General features: G+C 41.2%; 2 protein-coding genes and 3 non-coding genes across 12 annotated transcripts; 3 read left to right on the forward strand and 2 right to left on the reverse strand.

The window, feature by feature from the left end:
* Positions 1-554: 554 nt before the first annotated feature.
* gigyf2 (GRB10 interacting GYF protein 2) lies at positions 555-16513 on the reverse strand. 8 transcript variants are annotated; one of them, XM_078263832.1, is made up of 29 exons: positions 16406-16513; positions 13915-13965; positions 13568-13730; positions 13286-13381; positions 12929-13037; positions 11748-11853; positions 11560-11600; positions 11437-11472; positions 11079-11246; positions 10331-10518; positions 9974-10121; positions 9057-9308; positions 8782-8951; positions 8388-8544; positions 8098-8264; positions 7539-7633; positions 6416-6544; positions 6149-6279; positions 5930-6030; positions 5482-5622; positions 5208-5366; positions 4871-5116; positions 4664-4786; positions 4233-4562; positions 2832-3037; positions 2529-2680; positions 2230-2423; positions 1405-1546; positions 555-1302 (listed from the first exon to the last, which is right to left on the reverse strand). In XM_078263832.1, exons 2-29 carry the CDS (start codon positions 13950-13952, stop codon positions 1235-1237), a joined length of 4056 nt encoding a protein of 1351 aa, XP_078119958.1. In that variant the 5' UTR covers positions 13953-13965; positions 16406-16513; the 3' UTR covers positions 555-1234. The 8 variants fall into 8 exon arrangements, with proteins under 8 accessions (XP_078119958.1, XP_078119957.1, XP_078119959.1 ...); XM_078263831.1 differs by having other exon boundaries at positions 10331-10521; XM_078263833.1 differs by having other exon boundaries at positions 9057-9251; positions 10331-10536.
* On the forward strand, positions 16509-25906 carry kncn (kinocilin). Its single transcript, XM_078263838.1, has 5 exons — positions 16509-16573; positions 22701-22769; positions 22861-22932; positions 24843-24924; positions 25641-25906. The coding sequence occupies exons 1-5, from the start codon at positions 16519-16521 to the stop codon at positions 25714-25716; spliced, it is 354 nt and encodes a 117-aa protein (XP_078119964.1). The 5' UTR covers positions 16509-16518; the 3' UTR covers positions 25717-25906.
* Positions 17268-17339, forward strand: trnap-agg (transfer RNA proline (anticodon AGG)). Its single transcript has one exon. It is a non-coding gene; the product is annotated as a tRNA-Pro (tRNA).
* On the reverse strand, positions 17940-18011 carry trnaw-cca (transfer RNA tryptophan (anticodon CCA)). Its single transcript has one exon. It is a non-coding gene; the product is annotated as a tRNA-Trp (tRNA).
* Positions 18223-18296, forward strand: trnai-aau (transfer RNA isoleucine (anticodon AAU)). The gene has a single exon. It is a non-coding gene; the product is annotated as a tRNA-Ile (tRNA).
* Positions 25907-26960: the final 1054 nt, after the last annotated feature.

Consider the following 26960-nt stretch of genomic DNA (forward strand, 5'->3'; position numbering starts at 1 on the left):
TAGTATTGCACTTCCAAAAAAGGTTGGGGGACTCACTAAGGTTAATAATGGCCAAAGCTCATCTTTGGCAGTGAAGGCTTTTTAAAAAAAAAGGTTTAGTCACCAGTATGGTGACGATCTTTGTGCGTGTTTAGAAAAATGTTGCTTTTCATCAGAAGGAAATGGAGGGTTTCGTTTCCTTTTTGTGGATTTAAAAACCTTGACTAATTTAATGTCAATATGTACTACAACCAAGCGGTGAGAGGATGGGCTTTTCTTCCTGAAAAGCTGTCAGTGTTAGTTTCCAATTTGAACTTCTTCAATTTGTCATCTCCTGTGGAGAAAATGCATTGGGTTTGCATTTCCAGCTCTAAACAGGACCTCTGTAAGTTGCAACTGATCGTAGTGTGACCGAGTGATGTGTGTGAATCAAATGAACTCTGTACAATTGATGTTTTTCTGAATAGTTCAGACACAGGTTTGAACAGCCCACATATCAGACTGTTTTATTATTTCATACCGCAATAAAAAAGTATGACTCCAGCAGATAATTTTCATATATTATAATACAGATGCAGAATTGAAAGTTTATTCTTTAAACAGCCTAGTATTTTACAAGAAATAGATAACTACTTGGAACTTTTGACATGTCCTTAAAACAGGACATAAGTGGGCACGAATCCTTGGGCTTTACCTTGCATCATTATCCATGAACACCCAGCAGACAACAGGGAGGGATAAGAGAAGGGGGGGATTAAAGTGTAATGGGAAAACATTTAATAAATAAAACAAAAACAATGGATATATTCTCTCTAACCTGTCCCATAATATCCCAACCACCCCAGCCATATATCCACACTTAAAATAATGGGAGGCCAAATTTCAAATTTGTGACAAGATTCGGAACCAAGCAGCTGATGCCCAACATACATAAACACCTCTGCAGACTTTCTCCAGAAACTTCAGTTCATTTGCTGATTGCTCTCTTGGCTGGTCGGATGTTTCACTGGCCAGTTTTCTACAGTACATTTGTCTTGAGGGTTTTCATCAGTTTATAGGTCCGTAAGCAAAAGGAAAACACACCCTGCCTTAGAGATCATGGTTTGTTCGCAATTTGGAATTTATGAGTGATTACCAGAGGACATCTGATAAATGTAAAACTGAAAATAAAGATGAAGGTGGCAGGAGGTTTGGGTAAAACGACTGCTGTTCAAATTGGATACAGTCAGTTGGGTTTGCTTGGCTGCAGTGCCCCTTAAAAGTCCTCCAAAGTCTCAATCTCTCCCATATTCAATCTCTCAGATGACGCATTCACAGAAAAACCTGAAAAAAAGAAAGAAAGATGCAATTAGCAGATGAGATATAAAAAGCAGTGACACATCGTTGCAGATTTTTCAGATTTAGCAGATGGGCGTTTGCTCTCACCTAGAAGGCTTGGGTCTGCGCGGACCATCTTCTGCTTCTTTTTCTTTTTCCCTGAGGTGACGGTCTCAAAGCACTGCTGCTGGCCACTTGTATGGTTGGACTGATAGAGTGACGAAGAGCCCGTTCCACCCCATACAGAATCCTGGACAAGAGAGAAAAGAGACATTTAAAAGTGATTCAACTGTTGGAGAAAAAGCAATTCTGTGAAGTTCTAGTCTGTGACGACAGCAAAGTCAAAATGTTACTACTTGACAGTATGTGTTATTTATATATTGCGGTATCAAAATTTAGTGTGACATAATAAAGCATATCCTTATTGATGCAAAAAAAGCATTTCAAAATCAAATTTTGCCATAGAGCCATCCTGCTTAGTGATATGCAACACTACCCACACAGCTTAACACACCCAAAACATTAAAGGGAGAGAGACCAGAAAAATCTGTCATGGTAGCGCTTTTAAACTATATGATACGTAGCCAGACCAGTCTGCAGGAAAATCACATGGACACGTTTGGTCTTCATCCCATTAGGAAACAAGGAAGGAGCAGTACAATGACATGTTTTGGGGCCGATCCAAAAGGGGTGACGCGAGCGAGTCACACCAGAAATGTAAATAACAGTTGTGGCCATGGAGTATGACGACATTGACGACGTCTGATTGATCTGAAAATGCCAGGCAGAAATTCCCCAGAGCACAAGCTATTTTTGGAGCGAACGGGACAGCTGTCTCTCTTTTTGGTCACATTACAAGACTCACATGGCTTTATATGGAAAAATAATGGGACCAAAACATATGGTACCTCATATACTGAGCCTCTTGCTTACCTGCTGCTGCTTGAGGGGTTGCTGTTGTTTCTGCGGTGTCTGTTTCTGTTGGTTAGCGTTCTGTTTGGCACGACGTTCGAGGAACTGCTTGGCAAAGTCCTTGGCCTCGGGAGTGTCCCCCAGATAAGCCCTGACATAGTCGTGCACCTCGTATGGAGAGTCCACTTCTTTCAGGAAGGATGCAAATGTTGGAACTGGCAGGGAGATAGATGGAATATTTGAGAGTCTGGCTTCTATAAATGGTTAATCAATAGCTGTAGGTAGAGTGCTTTTGCAAAGATATATATTTAAAGTCTTACCATCCAGATTGTTGGCTGTGTTGAGGGTGTGCAGGGTTTGCTCACACCATTGCATGAAGGTGTCTTGCTGGCTCTTATTGACCCCTTGAAACAACTTTAGCAGCTTCTCCTCCTCTTCTACTTTTTTATTGGCCCGCCCACTCACAGAGTTACTTTACATGCAGGAGATAGAAAAAAGGAAGTTATTAAGATATGTGTATTACTCATATCCTTCATATGGTAAGTCATGCTTTTCATCAGAAGGCCGGGACAAATAGTGTTTTTTTTGTTTTTTTTTCCTATTTTGGCATTCTAAATAAATACCTGATGTTGGCGTTGCCTTTGTTGTTCTTCTGCGTGCTGCTTTTCTTGGTTTGAGGAGGTTGCTGGACAGCCTCTTTCACAGCTTCATCCCAGAAGCCCATGTTAGAGTTGTGGGTGTCACCCCAGATACTGCTGGAGTCTGAGCCCCAATTAGTGCAGGTGCTAGTGTTCACAGACCCCCACACCGAGTTACTCAGAGACGATGTCTGTGATGAGAATGATATACTGTTACTGACATACTACTTCTTTCTAGGGCTGCAAGAAACAATACATTTCATTACTGATTAATCACTTCCTCATTAATCAGAAGTAGGGCAAAAATGATTCCTCAAAAAATGTGATTACTAAAAATTGTTTAACCCATATAACTATATATATATATATAGAATGTATTTTGCATGGGTAATTATTACTGTCACACAACATGCTTATGGGCTGTGTACAGGTGACGTGACATGGACGGTGCGGATTGAAAAATGGACGAAGAGAGAGAAAATAGCGAGGGGCCAAGAGAAGAGACAGGCGCAAGAAAACAAAAAGTTTCCAAAGTCTGGGATCATTTCAAGCTGAAATGAATCTGATTACTCACTTAAAGCAACATTGCACAACTACAAATAATGTATGTAACAACTTCAAAAGTAGTTTTTATGCTGCACTGACTTGTAATAGGGAGAATGGTGCCTCTGTCATTCTCACTGCGCGCCTGGATCGCCTGTTTTCGCCTGTTTTTGCCTTTGGCGAGCGGGATTGATATCCTGGGAGAAGTGCTGTTACGCTTTATGGCACTACCACTGATTTTGGTGAAACTAGATCATATTTTATGGAGAAAATGTTTTCTGGTTTTCCCACTGATGTCCTCTGGCTACTGTGCCTCGACTCTCGTAATTTACGGAGTTCCCTGAAGTAAAGAAAGCCAATTTGGCTAATGCAAGGCTAACAGCTAACTGAAGCCGCCGTCAACATTATAGATTAATTTGATGCCGGTTTGACTAATTGATTGATCTAATCATTTCAGCCCTCCTTCCTTCTTTTGCAAAATATTACTTGAGGTTATTATAATTAAAGAGGTCACATGAAAAACAATATGACTTTGTTGAAATTTTAGATGATCATTTCAATTTCTAAAAGATTTGTGAAATAGTTTAGAGCCAGGAAAACAGAGCCACAACTATTCTGTCATAACTTCAAGCGGCTATTTCTAAGATACATATACACTGCTCGGAGTAACTGAGCTTTCACATCCAAATTAAATGAAAACTGCATTGTTATATTTTGGACATTAAATCAAAATTTCTAATGTCAAAATATTGTCCACTAAACATCCACACCAAACCCTGTGGCTTTACGTAGCTTTTATCCTATCATAGCCAATAAAGACATGCTATCATATAGGTCACGTACAGTTCTGTTTTGAGTACGGATCTGTTGGGGGGCAATGGGGTGTGGTTGCTGCTGCTGCTGCTGTTGTTGTTGTTGTTGTTGCTGCTGTTGTTGTTGCTGCTGCTGCTGTTGTTGCTGTTGTTGTTGTTGCTGCTGCTGCTGCTGCTGCTGCTGCTCCTTCCGCTGTTTCATCTGCTGGGCCTCTTCCCTTTGAATCTCCAGCAAAGATTTAGTTGCAGCTGGCTGTTTTGCCACACTACCCCAACCAGACAGCTTGGCCTGGGGCTGCTGAGCCAGTTGCAAGGCCTGCTGCTGCTGTAGCTTCAGGAGCTCTTGTTGCCGACGTCTCTGCTGTGGGGGTGAGGAAGGTAAAGGAGGAAACAAATAGGTTTGCATAAAAATGACATTTGGCTAAATGAACCAAACACAACCAGACTGCGCGCTGACTTTACCTCCTCCTGTGTCTGTCGTTCTCTCTCCTCTTCCAGTTTCTGGATCTCAGCCAGTGACAGGGTGCTCTGAGTCTGGTTTATAGCGTTGACCGACTGCTGGCCCCACTTTGAAGAGGATGGAAGCTGCAAGGCAGGACGAGGTGTTTCATGAACTTTAAATATATTTTGTACTGTCTACTTTTGCTGACTAACCCTCTGCGACCTTACCTTCATGTGTGCAAGCTGTTGCTGCTGCTGCTGTTGAAGTCTCCTGAGGGCCTCTTGTTGCTGCTGCCTCTGTCTCTGCAGCTCCTGCTGTCTTTGGGCCTCCTGCTCTCTCCTCTTCTGCTCCTCCAGTTGTTGTTGGGCCAGAGCAGCTGCTGCCACAGCAGCTGTTGCCTCTTCTTCCGCTCGCTTCTCCTCCTCACGCCTCCTTAATATTTCAAGTTCCTCTTGCTTTCTGCGCTCTTCTTCCTGGTGAGGTAGAAAACATTGCAATTTAGGGCGACATTTCACAAATCCAGAAAGGAGGTAGGAAGTATGTGACATGTTTTTGTTAGCTTACCTGTTTCCGAAGGAACTCTTCCCGTTTCTTTCTCTCCTCCTCTTCCCTCCGCCTCTCCTCTAATCTACGCAGAGCTTCCTCTTGTTTCATTCTCTCCTCTTCCTCTTTTTGTCTGCGATGTGCCTCTTCTTGCTCTCGCTGCCGTCTTAAAGCCTCCTCCTAAAGATTTAGAACACTGGGTCAGTCCCAACGACATCAAAGAAAAGTGCCTCACAATGAAACGGTAGCTCAAAGGCTTTAAGTGCTGTAGATTTATATTGTTTTAATACTCAACCTGTTTTTGCCGTGCCAGCTCCTCTTCTTCCAAGCGTTTGCGTTCCTCCACCTGTCGAACCCTCAGGGCCTCCTCCATCCGTTTCCTCTCCTCTTCCTCCCTTTTGGCTCTCAGTTCTGCCTCTCGCCTCTCCAACTCCAACTGTCAGATGAGGAAAATAAAAATTCACTAATGATATTATCTGCAGCCAGGGATGTGAGATTAGAGCATATTTCAGACCAATCCTAAAATTTTAAATCATAGATCCGTCAGATTAATTTTAATATTTGACTATTTTAATGCAACCAATTTCATCTTACAAGTAAAATAGCAAGATACTACATTTTCAGACTTGGAAAAGACTCAGACATAAGATGCTGCTGTATTCAAGACTTTAGGTCTTGACTTTAGATGAGAAACATTTTACACAGACAACAAAAACAGAAAAGTGAGCAGAAATACTTTTTACCTTTGCAGACTTTGACTTCTCTAACTGTTGCATCTGCTCGATGGTTGGAGCCTGTGCTATGGAGTCTATAGGTAAATCCCACACGCTGCTGCCATCCCATGCTGTTGAGTGTGATAGAATATGATGCATTAGAACTGCTTTAACATAATATAGACTTTCCTTTTCCTCTCATGTGATTCAAAAAGAACCCAACGCTGCAGAATATTTTTAGAAACTCACTGTTTGAAGCAGCTTGTTGGACATTTGGTGTGCAAGACGCCTGAGAGGACGGGTTCTGCATTTCCCACACAGAACCAGAGTCTGGTACAGACAGGGACCGGGTAACAGGAGGTAGGAGGCTCTCAGACGCTCTACAAAAACACAAGAAAATACACATATTAATAAATGCAATACTCTCTTCATGTCAATGCAAAGTAGGATTTGTAAACACAGAAGCACAGGTACAGATGTATTTAGAGGTAGGGCGAGACAGTGTTTGTTATCAACCTTAGCTTGAGAGCCTGGTATTGCTGTAGAAGCAGGTTGATCTGCTGTTGGTGTTGTTGCTGCTGTTGAAGAGGAGCTGAGCTAAGAGCTGCAGCTTTCTGCTGGGCCAGGGCCTGAGCATACTGCTGCCTGAATAGTGGAAGACAATGCGTGGGATGGGAGAAATGAGAGCCAAACAGGAAGAATTAGTTATCATTTGAATGAATGTCACTGAACATACACTGCAAGTTAGATGTTTATTTCCTATATGCATTAATGCGATTTAATGCTGGATGTATATTTTTTTACGATTGCATTAGGTGGTGGAGGGTGCTTTTGATTTTGAGGCATTAGGGATATGGGGTTCACAAGAATGAGACAAGATGAGATTTTAACACCATTTTAAAAGAAAACGTCAATTTAGAAATATGACTGGAAAAATAGTCTTTACTCAGAGAACCAAGGTTAGAACGTAACCAAGCGTTTCATTGCAGCAGTAAACCAGGAAGTAGGCTGCTCTTGTATTGATTTATGACCATTTCAAGACAAGGCGAGAACATTTCTCTTTGTTTAATATCATTAAACATCATCAAGTTAGGTTTTGCTTTCCGCTTTCGACTCATTTAAAAAAAGAGAGCGATCTGTGTGAGTCAGCGCCACACTGAGCTGCAGTCCAGGTGAGTGAGTGAGTGAGTGAGTGAGTGAGTGAGAGAGTGAGAGTGAGAGAGAGAGAGAGACCGTACCCTCTAACGCTGGGTTTTATAGGCAGCTTTTTACAATTGCAACTCCGCTGCACATTTGGCGAACAGGCAGGGGATCTTCTATGCTAATTTAGAGGTTCAAGTCAGACTCATCTTCAAAGCCAGATGTATTATAAGACCAACCAGGTTAGACTGTCTACTAGCTGCTGCACTGCACTCTGCACGACGGGAAGTCTCGTCACATTTTAATCTTGCAAGATCTCGTGGGACGAGATCTCGTCACACCTCTATGAGGCATCAATTCACGCTGTAACCTATTCCTGTATTAAGCCCAGGGAAGTGAAGCAGTTTATAAATGTGTGTATTTGGATATTTTCATCATGACAAATGAACAATCACGCTGCAACTACAAACAAAAAGTGTCAGATCTGAGTCTGGTGTACCTGAGGAGGTATTGATATTGGAGCTGCTGTAACTGGTAAAGGTTGAGAGCAGTGAGCTCTTGCTGCCTCTTCAACCTCTCTTGATCACCATCCCCCTGCATTATACAAGAAGACACAGTTGAAATCAATCATAGCAGTCAAAAAAGTATAAGGTAACTACAAAAAAAACAATTTGAAAGTGCTTGAACAGCATCCAAAAAATATTCTATGCAGGAAAAACCCTGCATGCATCTTTATGAGACAGATGCATTTAGACATTTTCAACATCTGGCTAGAATTTAAGATTTCAATCCATCTTGAATGTTTCTTGGATGCATTTACACTTTTACACAGCTTTTTGTTGCAATCAAGAAGAAAACTTCTCAACGGCTACAAGAAAAATCTTTACAAAGTCCATTAAGTCAGAGGTAAGGTTCTTAAAAGAAATAATAAATACATAAAGGATTCTTCTGACACTTTGTTCTGTTACAAAGTGTGAAATACCACGCCATCTGGAGGTCACGGCTAGTACTGGCATCCAGCGCTGTTTACAAACGGGCCACATAAAGCAAACGCATACCTGTAGAGGTGGTGGTGCAGGGCCTGGAGTAAACGGTACTCTTCCCCATATCTTCATGATCTCTCCAAGTGCTTGAAATACTTCATCACACCCTCTTTTGACTAGGAGAGACATTGTGAAGTAACCAGCCTGGAACCACTCAGCCATCTCCTGGTTATTGAATGGACCTGAGCCCAAAAAGAGAGCAAAGATAGCAGAGGAGACTCAGGGGCAATGCTGGAGCAGTGTTGATAATAAATGTACAGTATTTAAGTCACATTTTGAGCACATAAAACCTCTTCCAATCTTACCCTGTATCTCCCCTTGGGGGTCTTTGTAGAACCACTTGAGAGCAGCCTCGTGGGTGAGCGGCAGGCCTGCAGGTTTGGACTTCTCTGAAGTCTTTGCTGTAAGCCTGTCATCATCCACCACACTATCCTGTAGGTATGCTACCATTTTTTCTGCCTCCTGGGGAAGGATGGGAGCCAATACACAGAGAGACCATTTTAGAAAGCTATAACAGCACTCATAGTCTGGCTTTTATCTCTGTTATCATTATATTCACAATACGCTTTCCTTTTCAATGAGTACAAGATTTTAAGAGATCCATTAAATCCATCAAAGATATCTTATGACTGTTAGTGGAATAGAGGATAGCCCTACCATCTCATGACTGATTTTCATGTTAAAAATCTACTAACTTACCTGCTCAAAGTGTTTCAGTCCCTCATCTTCATCTGTGTCGTGTGGCACAGTGGTGGGCCTGCCAATAGGTGCAATTATACTTGAAGGGAAGGGCAAAGGATTATTCATCGCCACAGGAACCTCCATGGGCTTTTGTGGTAGCTGGATGCTGGGCGATGGAGCAGATAATTCTGCATAGCATGAGGAAAAGCAGATATTAGGAGGTTTTCCTGGTAGGTGGAACCAACTGGCAAAAAAAGTCCTATTTACAGTGAAATTGAAGACCTAAATCCCACCTGCAAGGGTTGTAGAAATGTGGTTCATGGGTAGGGACTCAAGCATACTGTTAGACATGGGGACGTGCAGGGGGACTTTACAGGGCGCTGGTTGGAGCTCCAGGGGTGGATGCCGTTCAGATGGCCTCTCAGACTCTTCTGTTCTGTTGGGCTGGCTCAGGGACAGAGACTGGGCAGGAGCCTGGGGCTCTAAGACTGGGGGAGCAAGAGTTGGATTCACAGGTAAAGCCTTCTCTGATGCTCTCGACAACTCTAAAAAAAACAACAAAATAAAATAATAATAATTGTAAATACATGAGATGGGATCATAATCAACATTACTATGATCCTCAATTTAAAAACATTTTGATTATGGTTGATAATGAACATGAGAACCTCTTTCACATCAGCCATTTTTCTTTTTTTGGTCATGCTCACATCAAGTGGATTAGATTGCTTTAAAAATGCTGTCACTAACTTCCTATTTAATCATTGTGGTTGGTGAACAAAGCAGCCACCATCTGCCGAGCAACTGAATGCGTCTTTTTGTGTCCTAAACAACAAAAACGTTTTCCCCGTCAAAGAACATTGGGTCTGAAAATATATTTTACTGCTGTGTGGCTTTTAAATCTTATTTCAGTAATAACTGAGATATTACAGTTACTGTACCGTTTCTTAAGATAATTTGGGTCAAGGCAACAGAATGGCATAGTCCACTAAGAGAATTCCATTCACAGGTCAGCACAGTGACCTTGACCTTTGACCACCAAATTCCAATCAGTCCATCCTTGAATCCAAGTGGACGTTTGTGCCAAAGTTAAAGAAATTACATCCAGGCATTCCTGAGATTTTGTGTAACGAGAATGGTACAGACGGACGGACAACCCGAAAACATCCAAAATGCATTTAAAAAAAAATCAGCACTCAAATTATCGGACCTTTTCGTTCGGCCTCTCTCTTGGCCTCCGTTTCCATTTCTTTGGTCTCCCTGGGCTGGCAGTCATCCTCCTCCAGGCCCTCTTCACACTCTTCCAAGGGTTTGAAGTCGAGCTCTGCCTCCTCCAGGATTGGCTCCTTGGAGGCTTTCTGAATACACAACAAAGAACAAAATTACAGTACCTCCGACACCATTATTATCCCATAAAGCTTTTAATATTAGTAGGAAAGGAATGATCTACTTTATAATATCTATTGAGGACGAGCCATTTATATAAATAAATGGCACTTTAATACTTACTTTAAAAGTCTTTGTCACTCATTGATTTAATCAAAACTCTTCTCAGGTCTATGCTTACCTTGAGTGAAAGAAAGGCTCCCGACGAGTCGAAGGTGCCTGCCTCCTCATCTGCGTCCTCCAGGCACCACTCTGGCAAGCTGTCCCTCTCGTCCTCCAGGCTGCCGCTGCCTGACCGTGGCCTCCTGTAGCCACGCTCGTCTTCTCTTGCATCAAATGGAAAACGGCGACGCTGATCTGGGTGCCACCCTGCTGACCGAGGCCCATCTAAAATGGTTAGTGTTCATAACCAATCTTAATCTCATGATCTACCTTGGCTTCAAGATGGACAGCACTTTGGATGGACAGCAACACTTTTGCTACCTGTAGCGCTACTGAAGTGCATGCACATACAATAAACCATTGTAATAGTATGATTATTGAGCATGTGCATTAAGATGTGCAGTTCAAAAGCAGAAATCAGTGCACCATTAAACTGTCCATTTTACATAAAACATGTGCCCTTAATTGGTACCTGTTGTATGTGATAAAATTCCAATTCTAGCCAAGACTATACTATACAGAAAGAAAAAGTTGAGCTGGAGAATACCCCTTAATTCAAGCAGGTTGTATGGTAATATTATTTTTCTCTGTGAGCTGCAATGAAATCACACAAATGTACAAAGGGTGGGTGCGCGCGCGAGAGAGAGAGAGAGAGAGAGAGAGACCCTTAAAATGTATCTTATTCTGAAACAAGCCATACGGCAATACATCACAAATACATTTATCAAAGATAGATGTAATGGTAATATGGTCAGTGCTGCGCCCACCTGGGCTCGTGGGGCACCACCAGTCACTGTCCCGCCGAGACCCCGCCAGGCGCCAGCCCCCCTCATCATCCTCACCATTCTGAGAAGTACGCCAGTTCTCACTCTCTGACCGCGTGAAGTCGTGCTTCCTCGGTGGGACTGTTACACCATCCTCATAGTTTCCTCGGACTGCATAAAGTAGTGGGTAGGGGGATAGTTAAAGGTCAAGACATTATCATTACATTGATAGTTTACATTTAAAGCTACATTACTAAACTCAAACTCACTGTAATCTGTTAGAAAACTGTAATTTGTGCCATTTACACCTACTAAAGAAATCTGAACTCAATGATCTATTAAATTACAAAGGCACACTTACTGTGATTCATTGGAAAATGTCCTGGAGCAACTTCAGCTAGGGTGACAGAGAGAAACAAGTGGATAAGCCAGTGCATTTGCCAATGAATACATCATTATTTAAGCAACAAAATTTACCACCAACCTGGGTCTTTTCGACCTGGCTTTTCAAACCGTCTTTCTCCCCTGGTGAGAAAAAAAATACACAAGTAATTTTAAAATGTTTAATTTCTGTCTAGAAAAAAAAAAGTCTCATATTGAACATCTGCACATGGTCAAATAAATGCCAGATTTTTACAACAAAACTTGATACCACAATGGGCATTTTAATACCTTTCTTCCCAGCTTTGGGAGCGATGCATCTCCCTCCCTCCACGACCAAAACCTTCCACATCATCAAAACTTCTTTGGTAAAACCCTCCATCTCCTCTTCCCCGGCCTGAAAACAATCAAAGGTTTACATGACCTGAAGAGATCAAGTTGCTATTGACTGTGTGCAAATGCTAAGCATGAACTCACCTTTAGGAATTATATATTTTACATTGTGATTAGGGATGCACCGATTGTGAAATTCTGGGCCGATACCAATGTTTAAAATAACAATTTGGCCGATAGCGATGTTTTGTTGTCGTTTCCCCTTTTGTGACAGGGAAAACTAACGTTGCCTACTCAATGTAAGTAGCTGCTACTGATTAAATTCGTACTCTACCCATTGTCCGGACATAAAGAGTTCAAGAGTTATGAGTTCAAATGGATTATATGCTCAGTACAAAAGCAGATTGGTAATGTGTGCTACGACTTTGCAAGATCATGAATCAGCGTTTGAGAGTTGGTCAGTAAACAATAGCCTACAGTTTTTGCAATGAGTGGTATATTTCATTTATCACTATTCTATTTGAGTTGCTTTTGTCCCGTTGCCTTTCCAGAACTGCATCTCCAAACTGTGGTTGGTCCGGACCAACTCTGCAGTGAGGAACAGGAGAGATGCCATTGAGATTTATTTATTTTCTTTGGCAATAAACATAACACACACGGGCTGGCCGATAACAGTGCTGCTATTTACTGAACTTCTCTAAACACTTGGGACTGACCAACAGTAACTTAGGCGGTCTAAACGGCACTATAAAATACAGTATGCGGCTTTAACTGATTGGAGGATGTATATAGTTCTCTGTGTAAGTGTGTGTGTGATACTAGCAGTCTGTTTTCAAACAGGGGTTTTCATGTTTGAGACACATCAATAGTTCAAGCAGCTGCAGAAGAGTATGCACAACAGATACAGAGTGCTAATATTACACTCCTTGTCTCAGTTGGTGGGATTCTTTAAAGGCATCTTAAGTATCTGCAGTTGTTGCAACTTCTGAAACTGCATACACAAAATAGCTAAATAGCTAAAATAAAAGGCTAATTTGAAAAGAAAATCTACCATAGCGCTTTCACATCAGAAACTGTTTATCCTTGAAATGAAAAAGGAAACATGACAGATTCATGTATGATCTTAGTTCAATTCTTACCTCTACCCCTTGAGGTACTTCGGCCTCTTGGTGCCCCTACTATCGGACCACCTCCTCGCCCTGTCAGCCGAAGTACAGCTGCACTGTTTACAGACATGGAAAAATTTCTCTGCAAACACAAACGGGGGAGGGGAGCAAGGGGGACAAAAGGCAAGCTCTTAGCTCTCTTTTTTTTTTGCACCGGCTCTGTATTTGAAAGCCTAATTGCTTAAAGTACTGTATAATCCAGGTAATTACAATAAGGAGCCAACTGGCCTGAGGCCAATATGGCATTTGTTTTGAAGTCAGAAGATAAATTGTTTCTGATCATCTTACCATTTCTAACCAAGATAGAGAACTGATATTAAGTACTCATACCTGTTCCTCCTCTGTAAAAGACACAAGTGCCAGAGGCGGCAAAGGCTCCTCTTGCAATATCGGCAGGAACTCCTTATCATGTAGGTCTATAGGGATCTGGAGGGGTGAAATAAACAATCAAAAAAATCTGTTAAGATGCATAAGGGTTTGAAAGAATGTGTTATAACACACTGAAATGAAGAAGATGTAAATCTAATGGGCAAGAACATAATTTGTATGTAAATCACGTTGACTGCAGGCCTGCATCAACAGCTAAGATGCAGACATTATAGGCCTACGAACCTTGTTATCCTTTACATAAAGTGCTAACATTTCTTCTCTCCCGTAGCGATAGTCTGCAAGTTTATACTTTGGCAATGCAGGTGAGAGGGGTGGAGAGGCAACCCCGCAGCCACCGCCTCCACCACCACCACTGCCACCACCACCTCCAGACAAGGCGCGGAGCCTGCAGAGAGAGAGAGAAAGGATAGTAAAAGAAGAAGGGTCAAAGGTAGGGGAGACAACACTTAAGCTGAGGTGGCACTTGACATGTCTGAACATTTATGTAAACGCTGCACTGGGCTCCAACAGAAAACCAGTTTCACCACCTACAAATCAATTCTAACCAATCATGAATTCATGCCATTTACCATTCAGGTCCAAAGTTAAGTGTCTGAGTTTCGGCCATTCTTCTTGAAGTTCTACAAATATGAAAATGGAGGAAAAGGATTAGTCCCACTCAGTATAAACCATTATGGTAGAACAGTACTACTTGCATAGAAATCCTACATATTTACTTTCATAGCCTGTTTTGTTTAACAAACATTCACTAATAATTAAAAGGTCTGTGGTTTTAGTTTTGTTCACATACTAGTGATGTAACAGTTAGCTGTATTAATTGTAGGCTACCTCTTCAAAAAAAAACTTGTGTGTATGTTTTCAATAGGAAAATTAGATTAGACTATTGCATACATCACATGGACAAACAATTTAACTGCAATGCTGTCTTGCTTCGTTGATCATTAATTATATCTTATAATCAGGATACCTAAAATTCAATAATTTTCCCCCATTCCAAACACACGTGCAATTAATTTATATCTACACAAATATTATTACCTAACACCTATGCTGTTTTACCATACCAGTTTAAGTAAAAGTTTTATTTCACAATTAATTTACAATAACATAATTCTGCTAAACAGAATTTGGAAAAATACTTGTATCACCTGCTTTAATTTATTACAACTCCTCAGTATACATAGCCCATCCCACTAGCACACAAGCAGTGTACAATTTCAATCTGCAAAAGCTATTTTAGGAAGTCTCCCAGTCCGCAAAGAGGGTATGTCAGACACCTTTAATTGACAACGGATGTTACCTTTACTTCACCAAATAAACTAAAAACAATAATGTTTTGCCAACAAGCTTAGCTGTTTGTTTATGCGTGTGTGTGTTTGTACTGCCAATACTTTCCTTAACACTTGAAAGCTTGGATTTATTACATAGATGCTTTCTCAAAAAATAAAATAAATTAAAAAAAACACTGCACAGATGTTTATATTCCAACTTCACCTTAACACAGTCCTTGTACATGTATTCCCAACAGTATTACCTGTATATAAAGCCACTATATTTCAGCAATTTGCAATCTCATCTACTGTTTTAGTCACAGCAAAGCAAATGCATATTTTCTAATCTATAAACATATTTGTCTTTTTTTTTTTATTTACCTTTATATATAATGTTTTTCTCTATTTATAGTTCTGTGTTATACATGTGTATAATGTTAAAGGATAGCTAGAGTTTACTTCGTTGTGCAATGACAAATTAATTATATTCTAAATATCGGGCACAAACGGCGACAGTAAACGCACAGTACGTTGCCATTGACCATATGGAAGCCAGGATAAGCCACGTGTAAATTGGTAACGTTAGTTAGAGTAAAACATAACAGTTGAAAATTCCCCTGTACGCTTCGCACATTTACCAGTGTTATTTTAGACTTGCATTTTGATGAGTAAACGGCTTAAGTCTACGGAAAACATGACTGACCACTATGTTCTTTCATAGTGAGCTAGTTGTCCGGATTGTTACTTTGACGTTGAATCCACCATGTAGCTAATGTTACTCAAACAGCAAAGCAGCTAACGTTACCCAACGTTAGTCATACCGACCCACCCTACTAATGCCATGGATGTATTAAGTAAATTACGTTACTGATGAATGTTAAAAGTTGGCGATGGTCACTCCGGAAGGTTAACGTTAAATGAAAATCATCCTCGGTTACATGACACTGAAGTTAGCTTCCGATTCGGCAGTTAAAGGGAAACTTAACGCTGAAGTTAGCTTCCAATTCACATGTTAGTTTCCCGTAAGTTCCCCCTTAACTGCCTAATCAGAAGCTAACTTCAGCGTCGTCTCAGTTACCAACTTTAGCTACGTTAGCTAACGTAGCAAGCTAACCAGTTAAATACACTAACATGGATAACAGAGCAAACACATGGCACTTGTAACGCACATTAGCCTACACATGTTTCCAACGGTTAAAAGTTGACAGTATACGTATAGCTAGTTATGTTGAAAGGTGGCAGCATAGTTGTAGTTAAAGTGCCGCTAGCTAGCTAGATGCTGGTGCCACACCAAGGTATTTTCGATGGCTAACAGTGGTTATGCTAGCGCGTTAGCAGCATCTTATCCCAGCGTAGCTAATGTATGCTTGTCATACGTGAAGGTTTACATATGTATTGACAATAATTTAATTTACCATAGGATAAGACGTCTTGTCATATGTCCTAACGTTATATAACACAATAACACTCATATAACACATAAGCTGATCCCTATACCGTTACTCAACACTTGTAGCTAGCATGCTAACAGGTTGGCTAACTAGCTACACGCGGCCTTCGAGCAGCCTGGATCCACAACAACATTTCCTAGTTAAATCGTCCCGCACCTCACACGGCCCGGGCACGCACACCGAGTCACTAGAGCCCGGTGCTGCAAGGCCAAGTAAACATGGTGCTTGAGCAACAGTCCCAAGCACCCCAGCTCGTCAGAATATCACTCTCTGACATGGCACTTAACTTAAATGCAATTTTTTTTCTTTGCTAGTGTATTTAACGTTGGCTGTCTTACCTCTGCTTGATCTGACAGCACAAGGTTTGTATGCGAGTTGTGTGGCTCTCTCTCTCTCTCTCTCTCTCTCTCTCTCTCTCTCTCTCTCTTCGGTTTCCACAAGATGGCTGAGTATGGGTCACATGACAAATGATAAAACCCGTATGCAGTGGACAGAATTGCTGACTGGTGCGTATGATTCACGAACAGCCAAGTGAATATTGCCACTGTATTTATTGCTTTTATGTTATACACGCCTGCTCTGCACAGTACATTCAGTCATAAACCATGTCTCGTGAAATGACATTTAAATAAAGCGGCTATTACTTTGTTTCTACACATCAAAAGCATCCAAGAAGGAATATGGTACAGGCCAGTGGCAGACTTTCTTTTACTGTCTATGGGCAGACTCAGACTGTCTGAGGGGCATGGATGAAAAAAATAAAAGAAGAAAGTTTTCTAGCATGTAGGGCAGCCTGGCACTGCATCACATTTATATTATTTTTTAATATCGCACACAAACGGCAACAGTAGAAGCAGAGTACATTGCCATTGACCATATGGAAGCTAAGATAAGCCATGTGTAAGTGTAAGTAAGTAACGTTTGCATGTAGAGCAGCCTGCAACTGCACCGCATTTTCTCAATTTTAGAGGGCACTTTATCGCATTTTCTCTACTGGAAGGGCACCCAGAGGGCACTTCATCACGTTTTCTCAATTTGGGCACCCCAGAGAGCACTTTGTCATGTTTTCTCCATTTAAGGGCACCCTCGATGGCACTTCGTCATGTTTTCTCTACTGGAAGGACACTCAAGACTCAATTTCTTAAGTTTAATCAAGGTGCACATTTTCTGAAGTCTAACACCTACCACTTCCTTTATATTGGCTCGTTGGTCTAGGGGTATGATTCTCGCTTAGGGTGCGAGAGGTCCCGGGTTCAAATCCCGGACGAGCCCTGAGTTATTTTGTTTCATTGTTAGTTTGCATATCTTCATTTCATTTTACCTCTGTCGCAGTGTTGAAACGAAACTATCAGTGTTCTGCAGGTCATGCCTACAGCTGATACATTTCAGGTGAGTTATTTCTCACATGCCACTTCTATAGCCTTTACATTTTTTGAGTTATGTTCTATGGCAAAGATTACCAACATTTTTCGTCTTAGGTACCCCTATGGCACTGTCAGATGAACTCGTGCCCCTTTATCAATTCCCAATGTATGATAAAATGCAGACTATTATACTACATTATACTGTTAATGTTTTCATACTTGTTGAACCGGCAATATTGGATGGTTTGGTTTGGACAGCAATCATATTACCTAAATAAATGTGACATTTTGAAATAAAAGTCCCATGAAATAAAGAAAAGTAAGTAAGTAAAACTTATTATTGAACTATATTGACTCATTTATGTATTTTTATTTACATTTCTTTACAAATGTAAATATATATTCATTGCCTCGCTCATTTCTTTCTTTTAGGATGTGTTTCATAGACATATTTACAAAATATTGATCTAAATGGCATTCCATACATTAGAGGGAAGTATAAAAGGAATGACCCCGACGTGATTTGAACACGCAACCTTCTGATCTGGAGTCAGACGCGCTACCGTTGCGCCACGAGGTCTAAAGCAAAAATATAGTGTAGACAAAAGATAAAGACAGAAAGTATATGTCGGTATTATTTTAGGTTTCTCTCTGTCATATAATGGGTTGGATGTATTGGAATGGACAGTAGCCTGTTGTCCCACGTCATAACATCATTTATGGACACTATCATGTGTATGCCTACTCTAATATTTGAATATGATAGAATTGTAATTGTATAGCTAGCACGTGGCCGGTTAGCTCAGTTGGTTAGAGCGTGGTGCTAATAACGCCAAGGTCGCGGGTTCGATCCCCGTACGGGCCATGTAATTTTGAGCGTAATTTCTCAAACACCGTCCGCCAATGCAATTCCTTTTTGTTTTGTTTCACTGCTCCTCACAGACTATTTCTATTCAAAGGATGACCGAATAATGCATTGTTTAATGTAATTACCTGTTGTAGCCTATTTACAGAACTTCAACTGCGTGTAACTGCTCAACATGTTTGTACATGTTCTTTACGGCTTATATCCTGTAAACATAAACAGCACAACAGCGTCTTTAATTTTTTATAAATGTAAGGTCAGCAATCAGAAGTAAATTGTTGTATGTTATTATTTCTGTGAGAATAGTTAAATGTGGGGAGACAAGTGATTATTGTTTTTTTTTATTAAGTATTGCAGAGAGACTGCAACAACTGGATATAATTATGCAGCAGTGACATTAGGTCTGCTTTTCTTAAGTATGTGTTAAATGTATTGAAGTTGATTGTTATTATTTTGTAATTAGCCTATTTGTTTGTCTAAATCATTTTTCCTTGAGCAAACCTTAAGGTAATAATAAGGTAAACATAAACATTTGACTACTATGTACAGATAAACATTTGTATATATATATATATATATATATATATATATATATATATATATATATATATATAAAAGAAGCAAATATATACATTACATACTTATACATATACACATGTAAACAAACAACACTGAGAGGATTGTAAACATTAATACAATAGTGCAATGCAATAGTGCAAATGGTGCTGGAATAAATCAAGAACTATTAATATAACAGGTTGCTTATATCTCTGAGGTATGTGGATATGACATAAACAATGTATGTTTGACAGTGATGAGTTTAATACTATAAAATATTTAATTTACTGAAAGGTGGATGCTTGGTGTTGCACAGGGATATATTCGGACACTATACTAGTGTTTGTAGTGACAGCCTGTGGGAAGAAACTGTTCTTGTGTCTGGTTGTTTTGGAGAACAGTGTTCTGTAGCGCCGACCAGAGGGGAGAAACTGAAACAGGTTGTGTCCAGGGTGAGATTGGTCTGTAGAGATGCTTCCTGACCGTTTCCTGAGTCTAGAGAAGTGTACGTCCTGAATGAAGGGCAGGTTGTCGCCAATGAATTTCTCTTTAGTCCCGACTTGCAGGCTGTTCCTGTCCTGTTTGGTGGTCAGTCTAAACCAAACAGCGATGGACGTGCAGAGAACACAATGTATGATTGCAATGCAGAACTGAATCATCAGCTCCTGAGGCAGGTTGAACTTCCTGAGTTGGTGCAGGAAGTTCATGCTGTGCTCTGCCTTTTTCCTGATGGTGTCTATGTTGTATGTCCACTTCAGGTCCTGAGAGATTGTGGATCTCATAAACCTGAGGGATTCCACAGCAGACAGTGTTGTTGAGTATGGTGAAGGGGGGGCTCCTAAAGTCCACTGTCATCTCCACAGTTTAGAGCGCGTTCAGCTCCGGGTTGTTCTGACCACGCCAGAGCTGGCTGTTCAACCTACCGTCTGTATGCAGACTCATCATAGTCCCAGATGAAGCTGATGACTTTTGTGTTGTCTGCACATTTTTAACAGAGTTTACTGAGTTTAACAGAACGGACACGGACACACACACACACACACACACACACACACACACACACACACACACACACACACACACACACACACACACACACATATTTATCACCAGCATTGATTGATAATATATGTAGACATAGAACAACAGGAAATGTGTCACTGTTTCTCTTCTCCCCACTAAGTTAATTTGTTATCCTATTCACCGGTGTTAATCCTGCTTACCCTCTTTTTCCCTCTGTTGCCATGGATATGCTATTCCTATGGCAACTGCAGGCCTTTGTGGATGGCCTCACCGCAGAGGACTCTCTGAACCTTTCATTACACATTCCCTTCAAGCTCACAGACAAATCACACAAGTAACATAGCTATAACTCTCTAGCTGCCACCCTTTCTTTCTCTCTCCATACCCCTTTCTCTCTTTGTGTCTCTCTGCTGCTCTGCACTGTGTCTTACTTCTAAGTCCTTGATGCACTGCACATACTCAAGACAGTCACACAGCTGTTTGTTGTTTTAGTGTTCACATTTCCTAAATTTAACTCACAGGCATTCACTGTGTAGATAGATTTTTATTGTCCTTTTTCCATGGGAACTTGGTCTATACAAAGCCTCACATAAATGCATAGAGACATACAATACATTATACACCACAACATGACAACATGACTACATGAAAGACATCAGATACATCCATCTACAAAGTAACATGATACTAGATGCCGGTGCTGGTAGGAAGAGGGCTGTGATCAGATTTGTAGCACACGTGTATCACTGTCATAAGAGTCAGCACCCCAAGCTTTCTAATTTTCGGTGGTAATGGAAACCAGAGCACCATCTTTAAAGATGCATGAGACGTCTTGAGCTACGGAGAATAGAGATGGAGGCTTTGCCAGAGAAAGTGTTTCTGTGTCAGAGAGAGTAAAAGAAAGGGAGGGTGAAGTTGCCAGTGTCAGTGAGGGCCCGAAGCAGAGTTAAGTGTCAGGACTGTTCACTGTGTGTGTGGGTGTGTGTGTGTGAGGAGCAGGTGGGGGGCCTCCACCTGCTGAATGAACCCTGTCAGCGTCGGGCAGTACCATGGGCTACGGGTGGGCTCAAGCCTGCTTAGCATTGTGGCGGGCTGCATCATCATTGGGGTGTCCAGGGAGTGTGATGCTGATGCTGTAGGGGGGATCTTCCTGGGAGCGGGAGGCCTCGGTGAGTGTGTGTAAAACCTTTTAGGAACTACTGACCCAGTTGTGGGAAAGGTATTTAGTAATAGTTAAACGTCATTCGTTGTCTTGATTGCTTTTTGCTTTTTGCTTCTTCTTCTTCTTCTTCTTCTAAAGCCATACATTAATCTTTTGCTGTACTGTCACTGGTTATTGATGGAAAGTTGTTGTTAGTGTAAACAACTTAAAAACATACTTTACATTCCTTTTTTCACCTTGATACTTTATGACTTTCCTGAATTTTTTTGTACAAGCTTTTAAACATGATTTTGACCTGATTGCTTGTCAAGGGAGGCTGCTATAGAAAATGTCACATTACTTCTGTTTGTAGTCTCAGAGACCCCAGCTGTAAAACATGGTCAAATACAGTGGGGTTTTCACCAGGTTTTCACATAATCTGTATCTATGATGTTTTATAACATTTTGCTCTAACTGGGTTAACCAAATACTAAGTGATGTCACTATGTAGGAATGAATGAGTTACTGGAAAACAACAGGAAAACACAATATTTCATGCATAGCCCATAAAAAAGATAAAACATTAAATGTTCCCTTATTTGGTGTAAAAATGCTTTATAGTAATACAATGAGGAAGTAAAACCTATGTTAAAAAAAAAGTATTGTCTGGTTTGAGCAGGACAGATATATATATATATATATATATATATGACAAATATGAATCTATATATATATAAAGTGAAATATCTGGGGACTCTGACATTTTCCTTCCACTGCTCTTGAAAAACAAACCATGATCATTTGATACAACAGTGTAACTGGAACCAACTGACAGCCTGAGAAGTCGCACTGCCAAGATAAAGGAGTGAGATAGAGCACAGGGCAGGTTTTTTTTATCTGAGAATGATAACATCGGCATGCATTTGATTTGATAGCTTTTAATAGTTAATTTGTGTTTCTAATGTGGACAAGAATTTGGCAAATTAAAAAAAACGTGTTTTAGGACCTATGTGCCTTGATGCCTCCTCCGACACGTAGGCTGACTAATGAGTATGAACAGAGTGTTCTCTACAGATTCTTTTCACTCCTTCTGCAGTTTCACGACATTTTAAGCACATGCATGCATCACAGCCACCCTCAGGACCTGCCAGGGTTTAACGCCAGCTCGTGTGGCTTACAAGGGAAATCAATAACTGTGCCCTGTAGTTCAGATATTACTTTATCCTTCGAGTTGAACAAGAAGAAACATCACACACTGTATCCTGTACACTCAAAATAATCCGAAGGCTATTTCATCAAAGAGTCTTATGTTTGGTCATGATGTCTGCAAGTATGGGAACGTGTATAAGAAAGGGAAGAGAGTTTTTCTCCTTTCTGGTGTGGCTCACATAGCACTTTTTACACAGATTAGCAGCAATCTCTTTATAATGAGATTGTTCTTATCGCCTGCAGTACACAATAATTTCCTCCACTCCTGGTTTTGTTTCAGTACAGTGCAAATTCAGGCCAAAGAATAAATGGAATTGCCTATCATTTCTTTGGAACCCAAGATTGTGATACATGTTCACAATAACACTGCAGTTCATCTGTCCTTGCTTATTAATTCAAACAAAAATGATTAGGAAACTAAAAGCAGTGTTTTTATATAATTCATGAAATGAATTACTCTGTCTGCTTTCCAGGCCTGCTCATATCGATCTACCCCTTTATAAAAGCTTGGCTGAACATCAACCACATTCTTCCATCCTTTGGTTAGTTGTTTGATATTTTTACTCAGTATTTGAACATTAAAGTATTGAAAGTAAAACATTATTTGGCTCTGAAAATGTCTTAACTTCCCAGGAAACTTCAGAGTGCACCCCACACCTGCCAATCCTGCTCCTGATCAACCTGTAGAGATTCTAAGAAGAGAAGGTGAGCGAGTGTGTGAGGCAGCCTTTTGCTTAATGTTTCAACAGAAGGGCAGCCAACCATATGCATGTATTATATCATTCAACGATATGTTGTTCAGTTAGCCAGATAGTGAGACGTCAAGTTCATATAGTTATTGATAGCAAATCTGACACCTGTCTGCACACTGGAGAGCTAAAAGTTAACAGCAGTGAGAGAGGTGGAGTTGTGTGGTTATTGCAGAGCATCAGTCATCTCTCTCATACCTCATGGGGTGCAGTTGTGTTCTTCTTTCATAACCACTTTGTCTGGAAAACATTATGAGATCAAGGAGAGATGATAGAGAGAAAAGAGCCATGTAACAGCTAATAAATATGTTCATATAAATGTTAGTTCAACAACAAAAATCAAGTATAAAATATACTTGCATCATACAGCAATGTACTGTGGTTACAAATCATAAGACACTGTTTTAGTAATGGGTAGCCAACCATACAAATATGAAAATAGATATTCAACTTGATTGTGATTGTGGATCTGGAGAAGGCGTATGACCGGGTGCCCCGGGAGATACTGTGGGAGGTGCTGCGGGAGTACGGGGTGAGGGGGTCCCTTCTCAGGGCCATCCAATCTCTGTACGACCAAAGCGAGAGCTGTGTCCGGGTTCTCGGCAGTAAGTCGGACTCGTTTCAGGTGAGAGTTGGCCTCCGCCAGGGCTGCGCTTTGTCATCCACGAGGCGTAGTCGGGGTGGAGAGGGGTTGCAGTTCGGTGGGCTGGGGATCTCATCGCTGCTTTTTGCAGATGATGTGGTCCTGATGGCATCATCGGCCTGTGACCTTCAGCACTCACTGGATCGGTTCGCAGCCGAGTGTGAAGCGGCTGGGATGAGGATCAGCACCTCTAAATCGGAGGCCATGGTTCTCAGCAGGAAACCGATGGAGTGCCTTCTCCAGGTAGGGAATGAGTCCTTACCCCAAGTGAAGGAGTTCAAGTACCTTGGGGTCTTGTTCGCGAGTGAGGGGACAATGGAGCGGGAGATTGGTCGGAGAATCGGCACAGCAGGTGCGGTATTACATTCAATTTATCGCACCGTTGTGACGAAAAGAGAGCTGAGCCAGAAGGCAAAGCTCTCAATCTACCGGTCAGTTTTTTGTTCCTACCCTCACCTATGGTCATGAAGGCTGGGTCATGACCGAAAGAACAAGATCCAGGGTACAAGCGGCCGAAATGGGTTTCCTCAGGAGGGTAGCTGGCGTCTCCCTTAGAGATAGGGTGAGAAGCTCAGTTATCCGTGAGGAGCTCGGAGTAGAGCTGCTGCTCCTTTGCGTCGAAAGGAGCCAGTTGAGGTGGTTCGGGCATCTGGTAAGGATGCCCCCTGGGCGCCTCCCTAGGGAGGTGTTCCAGGCACATCCAGCTGGGAGGAGGCCTCGGGGGAGACCCAGGACTAGCTGGAGGGATTATATCTCTAACCTGGCCTGGGAACGCCTCGGGATCCCCCAGTCGGAGCTGGTTAATGTGGCCCGGGAAAGGGAAGTTTGGGGTCCCCTGCTGGAGCTGCTACCCCCGCGACCCGACCCCGGATAAGCGGATGAAGATGGATGGATGGATGGATATTCAACTTGAAAAAAAGACTAATATCAAACACTCAAGGTCAAGGATATTTGATCTAACTAACTGCATGCTTGGTTTTCATTCATTTCAGAGATTCTAGAGACAATGAAAGTAACTCCCCATGATCATTTCTAAATCAGAGGTCTTTTTTTGTGCATGAAAAATTGAACATTTTCCGAATAATGTTTCATTCTTTTATTCATTCATTCACCTGCCAATTTTTATACCACGATATAAAGCTCTCAGACATCCACTAACTGGTGAAACATAAAATGTAAGTGAATGTTGCCGCATGTTGAGCTGCTCTCTGTGCTCTCGGCAGGGACTCAGAGTCAACTGCATCTGGAGCATTCTAAGAGTCGAATGGGAACCTTTGTGGAGGGTGGACCCAACCCAGATGAGGGGTATGAGGCCAATATTATATCCTGTGAATTATGTTTGTATGCAGTTAATGTGGATTAGTGAGAGCAGAGTGTGACGTTCATATAGTGCAAGACAGTAAGGGTGAGCAGGAGTAGGAGGTGAATGGGTGTACAATACAATTTACTTTGACACCAGGTTATTGGGTTTCCGCCCCATTAGAAGTCACAACCATTTCCAGATCATCATGTGTCCCTAATCACACACACTCATGAACACACACAAATACATGCACACACAGGGGCATGCTTCTTGCCACCAGTCAACATTGTTTTCTTTAAACCATGACAGTGATCTTTCCCTCACATTAACCAAGTAGTTATTTTTCGAGATCTCCAACCTCAACGAAATGTAATCATTGCATTCATCATTGATTTGCCCTTGATTATTGCATTGTTGCACTATTTTGACATGTTGCTTTCTACCAATCTAATTCATCTGTCAGCAAATGCAGCAGGAATGTTTTAGATACAAAGACTGCATTCTATGGTGCTCTTTTTTTGGTATGTCCAGTAACCATTTTTTATGTCATAGTTTAAAGGAAAAGGTGATGAGGTGCTACAAATTGAGTTTCCTCTAAGCAATTTTTAAGCTATTTTTTTCCCCTAGGGATGTTTTAGTTTAGCTTCATCTGGCAAACAGACAAAAGACACAATACAATATCCGTTGCTTACGTGAGTCATGCATTGGTATGTTGCAGGACATCTTCAGACATGCCAGACGTCTTATCAAGACGTAATCTTAAGCAGCCACCTTCTGATCAAGATCTACCATGATGTCATCCTGTGACCTCACTGACCAATATTATTCAACTTCCTGCTAAATCTTCTTCATTTGGTTTCTTTCAAATTTGGGACAAAAGATGCTGATTTTCTGTAGAATTGTTGTATCAGCTGAACTTGTCCTGTCCTAATATCACCTTTTGATATTATACTTATGTAGCCTAATAAACATCTCCAAAGATTACATTGTGATTGTTAGAGAAGTATTTTCAAACTTCCTGCCAATGAGTGAAGCAAACAATGTTCTCAGCCGTCAATTAGGAAATGATTATGGTCGTTATGTGATGATGGGACTCATACAAGATTTAACTCAAGTTCCCCTGCTTATATTTGTCATGAGCAAAACAAATTAGATTACATGCATTACATTGCATGCACACAGTGTACTGCATCCCGGCAGTGAAACATAATACATTGATATTCAGGGCAGCACAGGCAGGATGGCAGCTGCATGGGAAGTGGCGTGTGGAAGAACGCTGTGCTCTGACAAAAACTGTGGCGTGCTGTGAGGCTGAATAATGTCAGCAACAGGAGACCGAGGAGTCCGCGGTGCCTTGATTGTTTGATTGTCAGACCTCAAATCACAACCCCTCTGTGTCTGTGTAAAGTTTAACAACAGAGGGACACATAACAAATGCTTTATTGCACACCATCCAGAATGGGTTACAGCGATTGACAATTAAAACTCACCTGAATAAAAGCCAGAAGGTGTAAACAATTGTACCACCTGTAAACCATCCAGCCAGTTACCTATCCCAGCATGCTCTTGTCGAAAGGCAGTGAAACACCATGGGCTAACCTTATAAAACAAGCATTATTAGAACATTTAAACGGTCATTTGACCCAAATCACAAACAAAAACCATCCTTTTTTTTCAATTACCCCTAAGGTGTCCAGCCATATTTTTTGTTTAATTAAAGAAATTTTGAAGTATCCATCCATGAGAATTCTGTCACTGCCCAATGGATGGAATTTCGATGGTTAGGATGCAAACCATAGGTATCTATGCATAGATATAGAACAATATCTATGTATCTATGTCTTTCGGTTGAAAGCACCGGAGCGAGATAGTAAGGGGACCTTGAGTTGGGATTATTTTGGCTGCATAGTAGAGGTAAGGAGTTTTTCCACTTTTTCCCTTTTCCATGCACCTTAGAAGTGAAGTTGTGATGGAAACCCCTTCTCTGCTTTACAAACAAACTGACATTTTAAACATGCAAAGAGTTTTAAAGAAAAAA

The sequence above is a fragment of the Sander vitreus genome, chromosome 12 (assembly GCF_031162955.1).
Source record: "Sander vitreus isolate 19-12246 chromosome 12, sanVit1, whole genome shotgun sequence".
NCBI classification, from domain to species: domain Eukaryota; kingdom Metazoa; phylum Chordata; class Actinopteri; order Perciformes; family Percidae; genus Sander; species Sander vitreus.